Source organism: Procambarus clarkii, chromosome 18 (assembly GCF_040958095.1).
Source record: "Procambarus clarkii isolate CNS0578487 chromosome 18, FALCON_Pclarkii_2.0, whole genome shotgun sequence".
NCBI classification, from domain to species: Eukaryota; Metazoa; Arthropoda; class Malacostraca; order Decapoda; family Cambaridae; genus Procambarus; species Procambarus clarkii.
This window is the reverse complement of record NC_091167.1, coordinates 50235901-50249962: the sequence shown is the minus strand read 5'-3', so window position 1 is coordinate 50249962 and position 14062 is coordinate 50235901. Positions and strand designations below refer to the sequence as shown.

General features: G+C 36.5%; 1 protein-coding gene across 1 annotated transcript in view; it reads right to left on the bottom strand.

The window, feature by feature from the left end:
- Window positions 1–801: 801 nt before the first annotated feature.
- LOC123750965 (Y+L amino acid transporter 2-like) overlaps window positions 802–14062 on the bottom strand; it is a 125258-nt gene continuing 111997 nt past the window's right edge. Inside the window, exons 8-9 of the mRNA XM_069326593.1 lie at window positions 3368–3545; window positions 802–2986 (exon numbers count right to left, since the gene is read on the bottom strand). Of these exons, the coding sequence (XP_069182694.1) occupies window positions 2925–2986; window positions 3368–3545 (240 nt within the window). The 3' untranslated portion in view covers window positions 802–2924. The remainder of the gene's footprint in view (window positions 2987–3367; window positions 3546–14062) is intronic.

Below are 14062 nucleotides of genomic sequence, written 5' to 3'. Positions count from 1 at the left end.
GGCGGTCAGTGGTGGCACTTCTTAATAAACAATATATATTCTCACAGAAAACGAATTTATCATAAACTCATGTATTTGTCTTATAATATGGAAATGCATTCATAATAGATAACAATATGAATAGCCAAATTTCTGTGAATCTCCTACCATGTTGGAATCTGTGGAAATGAATGAGCAAATGTGTTGGCTGCTGAAGGTGCTGAAGGAAACCACATTGGATTCATTTTGGATACAAATGTCAATGGAGATTCAGAATGGAAACAATTATAGTTGAACATGTAGAGGAGTTTAAGAATCTGTGGTGAGAGTGATGGACACAGCCTTGACAACTATACTTCAGAGAATGTAAACATCTAAGAATCATTAAAAATATGTGTAGAATTATAAACCCTACATTGTTTGAGTTAGGGAAAACACCATTTGTCATATAGATACTGTTCTTAAAGATTTCCCCATTTTGCACCCGCAAGATAACATAAGGTTTTAAGGGTTGACGAATGTTAATCTTCTTGTTTGATAACCTGTGCACTTGAGACAGTTAATAAGAACACGCCAATATATAAGGCAACAAAAAGTTTTCAGAATCTTTCACACCACTAGCGAGCAACATTTACAATTTATATAAATTATTTTAAGGAATAATACATAAATTTTATATTTAAATATGATATTAATGTTTAGTGGAATGCATAAGGAGTCAAATTGTGTTAAAAAGAGCGATTTTTTTAAAATTTGGAAAACTACTTTTTTCTGATCATAGAATAACTGAATATTTTTTGAAGGTTTCATTCAGCCATTAAATATCATTCACAATTTATTAATGAATTTTACAAAAAACACCATAAATTTTATATTTAATCATGTAAAAACTATTTGTAATACAATAGGAACAAAATAGTTATAGAAAAAACATTTATTGTAAAACCTATGTGTTTGGATTTTTGGATTAAAACTTTCTCAAATGCTTTCCTGCACCAATCTCAATGCAAGTTATTCCTACACCTATGGGAAGAGTTAGATGAAAGTTTTCGATACGTTTCGTGTTTGCTGGGTTCATATGATCTTTACTATCACATCTTGTGTGTGTGTACTCACCTAGTTGTACTCACCTAGTTGTGCTTGCGGGGCTTGAGCTCTGGCTCTTTGGTCCCGCCTCTCAACCGTCAATCAACAGGTGTCAACTCTAACAGCCATTTGTTCGACCATTCCTGCAGCTTGTCCAGGTCTTCTTGAAGCCTCAAGCTGTCCTCCTCTGTCTTAATCCTTCTCATAATTTTGGCGTCGTCAGCAAACATTGAGAGGAATGAGTCTATACCCTCTGGGAGATCATTTACGTATATCAGAAACAGGATAGGTCCAAGTACAGAGCCCTGTGGGACTCCACTGGTGACTTCACGCCAGTCTGAGGTCTCACCCCTCACTGTAACTCTCTGATTCCTATTGCTTAGGTACTCCCTTATCCCCTGGAGCGCCCAACCAGTTACTCCTGCCTGTTTCTCCAGCTTATGCATCTACCTTTTATGGGGTACTGTGTCAAAGGCTTTCCAACAGTCCAAAAAAATGCAGTTCGCCCACCCTTCTCTTTCTTGCTTAATCTTTGTCACCTGATCGTAGAATTCTATCAAGCCTGTAAGGCAAGATTTACCCTCCCTGAACACATGTTGATGGGTTATCACGAAGTCTCTTCTCTCCAGATGTGTTACTAGGTTTTTTCTCACAATCTTCTCCATCACCTTGCATGGTATACAAGTTAAGGACACTGGCCTGTAGTTCAGTGCCTCTTGTCTGTCACCCTTTTTGTATATTGGTACTACATTAGCAGTCTTCCATATTTCTGGTAGGTCCCCTGTTTCCAGTGACCTACTATACACTATGGAGAGTGGTAAGCAAAGTGCTCCTGCACACTCTTTCAATACCCATGGCGAGATTCCATCCGGCCCAACAGCTTTTCTCACATCCAGCTCCAATAGGTGCTTCTTGGCCTCATCTCTTGTAATTTCGATCCTATCCAAGGTCACCTGGTTTGCTGCCACCTCTTCTAGCGCCGTGACATCTCCCTGTTCTATTGTAAAGACCTCCTGGAACCTTTTGTTGAGTTCTTCACACACCTCTTTGTCATTCTCTGTGTACCTGTCCTCGCCCACCCTAAGTTTCATCACCTGTTCCTTCACTGTTGTCTTCCTCCTGATGTGACTGTGTAGTAGCTTTGGTTCGGTCTTGGCTTTATTAGCTATATCATTTTCATACCTTTTCTCAGCTGCTCTTCTCAGACTGACATACTCGTTCCTGGTTCTCTGGTATCTCTCTCTACTTTCTGGTGTTCTGTTATTACGGAAGTTCCTTCATGCCCTTTTGTTCAGCTCCTTTGCTTTCATACATTCCCTATTAAACCACGGATTCTTCCTTTGCTTCTCTGTTTTTTCCTGTCGGGCTGGGACAAACCTGCTTACTGCCTCCTGACATTTTTGGGTGACATAGTCCATCATGTCTTGTACGGACTTGGTTCCGAGTTCTGTATCCCAATGTATATCTCATAGGAATTTATTCATTTCCTCATAGTTTCCCTTTCGGTACGCCAGCCCTTTCTTTCCCAGTTCTTTTTTGGGGGTTATAATTCCCAGCTCAACCAGGTACTCAGAGCTCAATACACTATGATCACTCATTCCCAAGGGGGCTTCCAATATATACTGTATAAAGACTCCTTTCTTTTATGAAAAAAAAATCCTAAGCACACTCGAAGCTTTGTAATGTTAGTCTTCAGAACTCACAATGGAAAACAACTGCTACAAAATAGCCCTGCATATACTTTGAAAACTTCTCCATTAAAAGATTCAAACAAAACTGTAATGCTTGCATTTGTTAAGAAATACTTTTTAAGTGTTACAAAAGCATCAATCACATCCACTCCAGCACATGACGTGATCTCAATTTATCCTTTCCTCAGGCACGGCCAGGAACAGCATCTGACACACATAGGTCACTTTATCTGAAAAATTAACACATCATTAATGCTAGTAAAAATCATTTAACTTAGTAATATCTTCACAGTCCTTAAAATACAAGATATTGGAATTCCTTTATAAAAAATAATCTTATAGTTTAATATCACTTAAGATTGTTAGTTCAAAACATGGCGAGAAACTATCAATATTATCAGTACTAATGGTAATAATAATAATGATGATAATTATAATAATTTTTATGAGAATACAAAAACTAATTGTAATTATTAATTATAATAAAAACCTAATAAGAACTATTATAACATCACCACCACCCACAACAACAGTGACATAATATTAGAGCTATATCATGTAAAGCGTACAACGCGTTCCAGCACTCATCACACGTTCCAGAGGTAACTGACCCATGGCGTAGAGAAGTTTATTGGGCTTATCCTGGCGGTGGATGGATAGGTAGTAGACTGGGATACCCGTGCCGATGACCACCAGCGCCGCTACCACCTCCAGAGGCTGGCGTATTACTGGAAACACCGTCAGGAATCCCATGATGATCAGGTGCATTATTGGGAATCCAAGCCACACCTTGAAGGAAAGGATATGTATACATCACATTAACAAACAGAAACTCAGATTAATTCGGGCTGAAAGAAAAGGAAATATTGTGTTTTACGGAACAAAATCTTAATCGAAATGCTGGACCAAAGGAGTATAGCGACCTACCACTCTAGTAAGACTAAATATCTCTTAAACTGTTATTAGAGGTAATATAAGCTGAGAAAGAGTGTATCCCCTCATAAAATATGTAGAAAAATGAGGTGTGCCTTGTTAAAATCACCTCTTTAAAATATTCAGGGAGAGGTCTATTTTCTAGTACAACACATGGAAAGACGGAGTGTACCTCAGAGATGGTTTGCTCTTCCAGATCAAACGAAGCACATAGGCTAATTATCAGGAAGTTTTTAAGAAAATAAGAAATTGTTTAATCAATACACACAGATATCACAATAGCGGGATACATCAAACGAGCAAGTCCACAAGGGCCGTGATGAGGGTTCGTCCAGGATGATCCCAGACGCGCCTTAGTCAATTCCGCCACGACATGGTCCAAAGAAATGCAACCAGGAGTGCTTCTGGCCTCGCACGGATCCCGCAGCCTCATCAAGACACAAAGAGTTTTACACAACTCCCCCATGCACATTATTTTGATCATGTCGTGGCACAATCGACTAAGGCGCGTCTGAGATCATCATGGACGTAGGTTCAAACCCCTCATCACGGCCGGTGTGGATTTATTCATTTGTTTTATCAAATTATACTGCTGTCCTCCCCTGAAAAATGTTTCATGATTTAATGGATTAAATTGAATATATATATATAACGCTTGTGGAAAAGTGTCCTAGATAGTTTCTCGGAATCTCATGATATATTTGCTTTCAAAGACAAATATTCAAGATCATTCAGTAGTGCTGAAATATTCATGATCTACAGTACAGAGGAGACATGTGAATCTGACTCAACTACAGCTGTCAATGAGACATGTTACCATTACGCCCCTAATGCTAAACATCTGCACTCAGTAATCAGTGAGATGGGTGTGTAAGCTGCTAGTAAGTTAAAAAGTGTTTGCAAAATTTCTTTTGCATTTACTGTAATCAACTTGAACCTGGGATGGATGAAATTGTCCATGCATTTCTCTGACTTTATATTCTGTATTAAATGAAGGAAAATAAATTATGGAATTACTCCAATTATTTAGAACTACCGTGCATCAACATCTTCTGAAATAACTTCATGAACATTAGTTAAAACATACTATAAAACAAGGATTTGACAATATACCTATTGACTTTCTATCTGATAAACTAAGAACTACTGTTGTTCATCTTGAAAACTAAACTACATGATGAAAGTACAAAAACCAAGTAAAGAAAAATGAATCAAAGAGTATGTAAGAGAACGAGAAACGTGTGGTGATAAATCTGATGAGCGGCAGAAAAGCAAGCATTCAAAAACACCGAAGCATCAATGCTGCGAACTGGCCTAAGATGCTCCATATCCACATGAAGAGGAGGAAGATGCCTTTGAATTACCAAGTGATCAGCCTTATCAGATGGGAGAGTGGGGGGGGGGGGGGAAATAGTGAGTCAAGTAGTATTCTCTTAAAAAAATCAGTGTCACAATGAAAGTTGAGTTAGATCTCAAAGTGGAAAGAGATGAGGAGCAAAATACGACATTTGTTAGTATTAGAGGTCTTCCTATTCCTAGAATATGCTTCCAATTTGGGAAAATAAATAAGTTTTTTTCATATCAGTGTTTGTGATGATGAAAACTAATACAGAAGAATCAGAATAGAGAGGGACTATAATATCATTTGAAAAGAAAAGTACTTCAGACATGGTCTGAAGAATGGCTTCTCGATTTTAATCCAGGCCAAAACAAAGTTCTGACAAGAGAAAAAGGGAAACATCCCTTCTATCAGTAGAGATAAAAAGGGAAAGAAATTATGTGTATACATAACCCCTAAATCAAATTCCATAAGCACACACTAACGTAAGCAGCACATATCAAACTGGCCAATATACGAATAATTTAAATATAATTAGCAAGAGGCAAATTGAGTGCCTCTGAGCGACCGACTCTTGGACATGTGACACCTGAAACAAATTCCAAATCACAACTATACAAAACAAAACAAGTAAAGGTCTAAAGATATGCTACAAGACCCATTCTTAATATGAGTTGCTTAAGCTACATGTATAAACTTTGAGACTTGCACCTTGCAGCACTGACGACTAGATGGAATAGGAAAAACATACATACATACATATATTATATATATATATATATATATATATATATATATATATATATATATATATATATATATATATATATATATATATATATATATATATATATATATATATATATATATATATATATATATATATAAAAGTTTGTGAGGGTACCACCTCTGGTGCCAATGTGGGGACCCTCGGAGAAGGGTCCCCACATAGCCTCGGAGAAGAAAATAAAAAGTATTCAGAGGAGACCTTGTGGTTTCTCACTGAACACTAACATTATCTTCTCCTACCACCCCCATTCTTTTGTATGTACACATATATATTTACTTTATTTGAACTTGGTTACAAAAAAGGAGTTACATATGGGTTACAAAGATGGTTATCATTGGTTGTCGAGTTCCTCCAGCTCCTCAGATGGCGGGCAGGAACCCTGGATGCAGTGCGCATTTCCCCTCTGTATCACCACAATGAGGCGCTGGAAAAGAAAGCTTGCAGATCTTGGGTCCCTTGTTGTTTCAATGAGCCTAGAACCCAGTTCCTTCAAAAAACTGGTAGCACTTTTAGCCCAGGCACCGAGGGTCTCAGAAGCAATGGGGACAAAATTGTAGTGGTGATCCAGTTCTCTATACTTACGGGATTTGGCTGCTTCGCTGTGGGTGGCAGCGCCACCTGGTTGTGCAACACTGAGGTTAATGTAGGTGTTAGCCAGGGTTGATACGCACGTGTAGTCCCATACCAACTGCTTGCCATTCTTCCAGGGGTTCACTCTGATACCATCCGGGCGACCAATAAGAGCATCAGAGTTACGGGGCGTTAGGTAACGGGGCTCTCTTTCAGCTGGGCATCCAGCTGTGGTGAGGCTCCTCTTGATGATGTCGTTAACTTCACTGTGCCTCGAGTGCCATCCCCCTGTGCTTTGGCAGAGTAGGCCATGGTGTCCGTACCTGTCAGCCACCACCTCGCCGCAAATACACCTATATCTGGTGTGGATTGGGGCAGCAAGGCGGAGGGCCACAGCAATTCGGAGGGCATGTGGTGTGAGACGCGTGCCAGTTGCCGACATTGGGGTTGCTAACAGGAAATCCCCTGCATGTGGTGCTGCTACTGCAGTGAGGCGAGCAATGTCGTGTTGTGTTGTTGCAGCACCCAGGCACTCTGCAGCAACTTGGTCTACAATGGGGCCATCCCAGCTGGATTGCTTGTGGGCTTTTGTGGATGGTGGTTTAGGTGATTGGCCTGCACGAGAGGCCCACTCTGTGGCACAGCGTGTAAAATTGGAATCATGTACACCTGCCAGCTGATGTATATATATATATATATATATATATATATATATATATATATATATATATATATATATATATATATATATATATATATATATATATATGTCGTACCTAGTAGCCAGAATGCACTTCTCGGCCTACTATGCAAGGCCCGATTTGCCTAATAAGCCAAGTTTTCCTGAATTAATATACTTTCTCAAATTTTTTTCTTATGAAATGATAAAGCTATAAAATTCATTATGTATGAGGTCAATTTTTTTTTATTGGAGTTAAAATTAGCGTAGATATATGACCGAACCTAACCAACCCTACCTAACCTAACCTAACCTATCTTTATAGGTTAGGTTAGGTTAGGTAGCCGAAAAAGTTAGGTTAGGTAGTCGAAAAACAATTAATTCACGAAAACTTGGCTTATTAGGCAAATCAGGCCTTGCATAGTAGGCCGAGAAGTGCGTTCTGGCGCTTAGGTACGACATATATATATATATATATATATATATATATATATATATATATATATATATATATATATATATATATATATATATATATATATATATATATATATATATATATATATATATATATATATATATATATATAAATATATATATATATTAGTATATTTTGGTAGCAATCTTTCCTGTAGACATATATTATTAAATATGACCGAAAAAGTAAGATTAATAATTCTAACACGAATTTTCTCAATCTTTCGTACATTTCTTTTCACTGTTGGAGGTAAATCAAAAATCAATTCTCCAAATTTCATTTTTATTTCTAGTCTGACGCGACACGAGCGCGTTTCGTAAAACTTATTACATTTTCAAAGACTTTAGTTTACAAATACACAACTGAATAGAACTTACGCATCTCCGATTTTATATCTACATTTGAGTGAGGTGGAAGGGGTGATGTGGCATTAATCAACACAAGACAGAACAAGAGATGGCATTAATAGGGTATTAATTTCATCAACACAAGACAGAACAAGGGGTGGCATTAATAGGGTATTAATTTCATCAACACAAGACAGAACACGAAACAATGGGTATTGAATAGAAGTGTTTGTAGAAAGCCTATTGGTCCATATTTCTTGATGCTTCTATATTGGAGCGGAGTCTTGAGGTGGGTAGAATATAGTTGTGCAATAATTGGCTGTTGATTGCTGGTGTTGACTTCTTGATGTGTAGTGCCTCGCAAACGTCAAGCCGCCTGCTATCGCTGTATCTATCGATGATTTCTGTGTTGTTTACTAGGATTTCTCTGGCGATGGTTTGGTTGTGGGAAGAGATTATATGTTCCTTAATGGAGCCCTGTTGCTTATGCATCGTTAAACGCCTAGAAAGAGATGTTGTTGTCTTGCCTATATACTGGGTTTTTTGGAGCTTACAGTCCCCAAGAGGGCATTTGAAGGCATAGACGACGTTAGTCTCTTTTAAAGCGTTCTGTTTTGTGTCTGGAGAGTTTCTCATGAGTAGGCTGGCCGTTTTTCTGGTTTTATAGTAAATCGTCAGTTGTATCCTCTGATTTTTGTCGTTAACGTTAATGGCAGTTAACGTTGTTGTAGCCGGTGGATTCATAGCTGTTTGTTGCACATTTGCAGCTGTGAAATAAACGTGTTGTCCATTTTCTTGTTTTCATAACAAAAACAGAAAATACTAACGAAATATTTCAATTCAAACACCGATAAATCGACACAGCTCAAATTCACCGCCAATTGCACTGAAAAATAAGGAAAACAGTTAAAAAAACGGAATGAAAAATGAAAAAAGAAGCAAATCAGGAATACCCACGAAATGGGTAGGGTAAACAACACAGGTCAATTCCAACGCAATGTTACACAAAATAATTATATCGAAATGAAAATAAATAAAACTCTATGAAAATTCAATATATCAATGAAATCGGAAACATTGAAATTTAATCCTAACATATCTTGTATATTGTATGTTGCTCTTACGTGCAACAGATGGCACTGTTTATCAGAAAATGCATGTTTTTACCTGTCACAGGTGCGGCATTTAAATAGTAGGTACATCAAAACACGCACGTATTCGAAAAAAAACATAGTGTCAAAATTTCAAAGCAATCGGTGAAGAACTTTCGGACATTACAACGTGTGTTGCTCATACGTCCTACAGATGGCGCTGTTTTTAAAAAAAATGCATGTTTTTTCCTGTCACAGGTGAGTCATGTACATAGTATGTATATAAAAACGCTCGCCTATTCGAATGCAATGTTGTATGAAGATTTCAAAGGAATCGGTAAAGAGGTTTCGAAGATTTCCGTCACTTGAAAATAACACGAAAAACACAGCTTTTCAAAAAAAGCATGTTTTTTCCCGTCACAGACGTGACATCTTTATAGTTAATATATAAAAACCCGCTCGGATGCGAATGGAACGTTGTGTGAAAATTTCAAGGCAATTGGTAAAGAACTTTCGGAGATTAGCGATTTTGAGCAAACGAACATTTCCATATATATATATATATATATATATATATATATATATATATATATATATATATATATATATATATATATATATATATATATATATATATATATATATATATATATATATATATATATATATATATATATATATGTCGTACCTAGTTGCCAGAACGCACTTCTCAGCCTACTATGCAAGGCCCGATTTGCCTAATAAGCCAAGTTTTCATGAATTAATTGTTTTTCGACTACCTAACCTACCTAACCTAACCTAACCTAACTTTTTCGGCTACCTAACCAAACCTAACCTAGAAAGATAGGTTAGGTTAGGTTAGGTAGGGTTGGTTAGGTTCGGCCATATATCTACGTTAATTTTAACTCCAATAAAAAAAAATTGACCTCATACATAATGAAATGGGTAGCTTTATCATTTCATAAGAAAAAAATTAGAAAAAATATATTAATTCAGGAAAACTTGGCTTATTAGGCAAATCGGGCCTTGAATAGTAGGCCAAAAAGTGAGTTCTGGCTACTAGGTACGACATATATATATATATATATATATATATATATATATGTCGTACCTAGTAGCCAGAACGCACTTCTGAGCCTACTATGCAAGGCCCGATTTGCCTAATAAGCCAAGTTTTCATGAATTAATATATTTTCTCTAATTTTTTTCTTATGAAATGATAAAGCTAACCATTTCATTATGTATGAGGTCAATTTTTTTTTTATTGGAGTTAAAATTAACGTAGATATATGACCGAACCTAACCAACCCTACCTAACCTAACCTATCTTCATAGGTTAGGTTAGGTTAGGTAGCCGAAAAAGTTAGGTTAGGTTAGGTTAGGTAGATTAGGTAGTCGAAAAACAATTAATTCATGAAAACTTGGCTTATTTGGCAAATCGGGCCTTGCATAGTAGGCTGAGAAGTGCGTTCTGGCTATTAGGTATGACATATATATATATATATATATATATATATATATATATATATATATATATATATATATATATATATATATATATATATATTTCATTGAATATGACCGCATATTCTGTATTTATTATTTTCTGGTTTAGGGCTTCTATCCCTCTAACTATTTTCTTAGCATCAGGGCTTAATTGAAATAGGAGTTCTCCAAAACTCATTTTCGTACTTTTAAGGTGAAGAAAAGAAGTGATTTACTATAGAGTGTATTACACTTATTTGTATAATTTGCACGACGTTTCGAACCTCCATGGTTCATTCTCAAGTGAACAGATCTTACAATACTAGTTGATTTTATACCCGCATTAGGTCAGGTGATAATACAATGAAGGTGAAAACATGGGGGGATACATAAGGGATAAACATAGGGGCTGCAGAAGGCTTATTGGCCCATACGAGGCATCTCCTATCTAAACACAAAGATTAATCCAGTGTAATTGGCCTGTTATGTTGGACATTGTCTTCTGTGTTGGCATCGATATGTTCTTGTCTTGTCCTTACTCTCATGGTGGGTAGAGTAAATAGTTCCGTGATTTGGGTGTTCATGGTAGGTCGCTCTATTCTTATGTGAATTGCCTCAAGAATTTGTAATCTTCTTGAATCTTGGGTTTTGTCTATTATGCAAGTATTCTTGTTCAACATTTCTCTTGTTAGAGTAATGTCATGGGCTTGTCTCATGTGATTCCTAGGGGCACCAGATTGAAGATGGCATGTCAAACGCCTCGTCAGCTTGGTCGACGTCATACCTATGTACTTACATTGAAGGTTACATCCTTCGTGGGGGCAAGTGTACATGTATACAACGCTTGACTGCTGTAGAGGGTTCTCCGTCGGCTTCGGGCTGTTTTTGATAAGGAGTTCGGAAGTCTTCTTGGTTTTGTAGAATATTATCAGGTTTATGTTTTGGTTAGGAGTAGTGCTTTTTACTCCTTTACGGATTATTTCTTTCATTATTCTTTCCTCTTTTATATGTTCACTGTGCATGGTTGATTTGTAATATAATTTTAGAACAGAAACCACAACACCCCCAATAAAATTATATTACAAATCAACCATGCACAGTGAACATATAAAAGAGGAAAGAATAATGAAAGAAATAATCCGTAAAGGAGTAAAAAGCACTACTCCTAACCAAAACATAAACCTGATAATATTCTACAAAACCAAGAAGACTTCCGAACTCCTTATCAAAAACAGCCCGAAGCCGACGGAGAACCCTCTACAGCAGTCAAGCGTTGTATACATGTACACTTGCCCCCACGAAGGATGTAACCTTCAATGTAAGTACATAGGTATGACGTCGACCAAGCTGACGAGGCGTTTGACATGCCATCTTCAATCTGGTGCCCCTAGGAATCACATGAGACAAGCCCATGACATTACTCTAACAAGAGAAATGTTGAACAAGAATACTTGCATAATAGACAAAACCCAAGATTCAAGAAGATTACAAATTCTTGAGGCAATTCACATAAGAATAGAGCGACCTACCATGAACACCCAAATCACGGAACTATTTACTCTACCCACCATGAGAGTAAGGACAAGACAAGAACATATCGATGCCAACACAGAAGACAATGTCCAACATAACAGGCCAATTACACTGGATTAATCTTTGTGTTTAGATAGGAGATGCCTCGTATGGGCCAATAAGCCTTCTGCAGCCCCTATGTTTATCCCTTATGTATCCCCCCATGTTTTCACCTTCATTGTATTATCACCTGACCTAATGCGGGTATAAAATCAACTAGTATTGTAAGATCTGTTCACTTGAGAATGAACCATGGAGGTTCGAAACGTCGTGCAAATTATACAAATAAGTGTAATACACTCTATAGTAAATCACTTCTTTTCTTCACCTTAAAAGTACGAAAATGAGTTCTGGAGAACTCCTATTTCAATTAAGCCCTGATGCTAAGAAAATAGTTAGAGGGATAGAAGCCCTAAACCAGAAAATAATAAATACAGAATATGCGGTCATATTCAATGAAACATGTTTGAAAGAAAACCTGCTGCCAGTATACACCAATATATATATATATATATATATATATATATATATATATATATATATATATATATATATATATATATATATATATATATATATATATATATATATATATATATATATATATATATATGTCGTACCTAGTAGCCAGAACGCACTTCTCAGCCTACTATGCAAGGCCCGATTTGCCTAATAAGCCAAGTTTTCATGAATTAATGTTTTTCGACTATCTAACCTAACCTAATCTAACTTTTTCGGCTACCTAACCTAACCTAGCTATAAAGATAGGTTAGGTAGGGTTGGTTAGGTTCTGTCATATATCTACGTTAATTTTAACTCCAATTAAAAAAAATTGACCTCATACATAATGAAATGGGTAGCTTTATCATTTCATAAGAAAAAAATTAGAAAAAATATAATAATTCAGGAAAACTTGGCTTATTAGGCAAATCGGGCCTTGCATAGCAGGCCGAGTACGACGTTCTGGCTACTAGCCAGAATGTCGTACTGATGTTCCCATCAGAAAAATGGGAACATCAAATGATCTAATGTTCCCATCACTGTAAAAAAAGAAGAACAGTTAAAAATATATAAAGACAATGAAAAATAAACAATAAATTATGTTCATGAAATGAACGGTATAGTAAACGCCACAGCACAATTTCAACGCAATGTCACACAAAATAATTAAATCAAAATGAAAATAAATCGAAATCAATTAAATTTTAAACAGCACAGATGGTGCTGTTTAAAAAAAAACATGTTTTTATCTGCTACAGGTGTGGCAATTTGCATAATAGGTATATAAAAACATGCTCATATTCGAATGGAACGAATGGTTGTCAAAATTTCAAAGCAATTGGTGAAGAACTTTCGGAGATTACAGTATGTGTTGCTTTTACATACAACAGATGGCGCTGTTTGAAAAAAAACATGTTTTTACCTGTCACAGGTGTGTCATGTATATAGTAAGTATATAAAAACATGCGCATATTCGAATGCAACGTTGTGTCAAATTTTGAAAGCAATCGGTAAAGAGGTTTTTCTAGATTTCCCTCACATGAAAACTCACATGAAAAAAAAAACATGCTTTTACCTGTCACAGACGTTACATCTATATAGTAGGTATACAAAAACACGCTTGTATTTGAATGAAACGTTGTGTGAAAATTTCAAAGCAATCGGTGAAGAACTTTCGGAGATGAGAGTTTTTGAACAAAACGAACATATACATTTTTAATTATATAGATTACCTTAATATGTGTTTTAGGGTTCATAGCTGCTTTGGAGCCCCATGCGCGTCATACTCTATGACTGTAGGGGATGGGGCTCCACAACTAGAGTAATCCTCACACCCAGAAGTAACAAGGGGACAACATGTCACAAGAATATATACTAAAAAGTAGCTGTGCACAGCATATAACAACACTTTTTCGGGTTTTTTAGAGTTAACGTGATAACAGTTAGGTTCCGGAGGTTTTAGTAATGACTCGGCAATAGTGTTGATTGAGACTGATGATGAGGCAAATACAGTTTAATAAA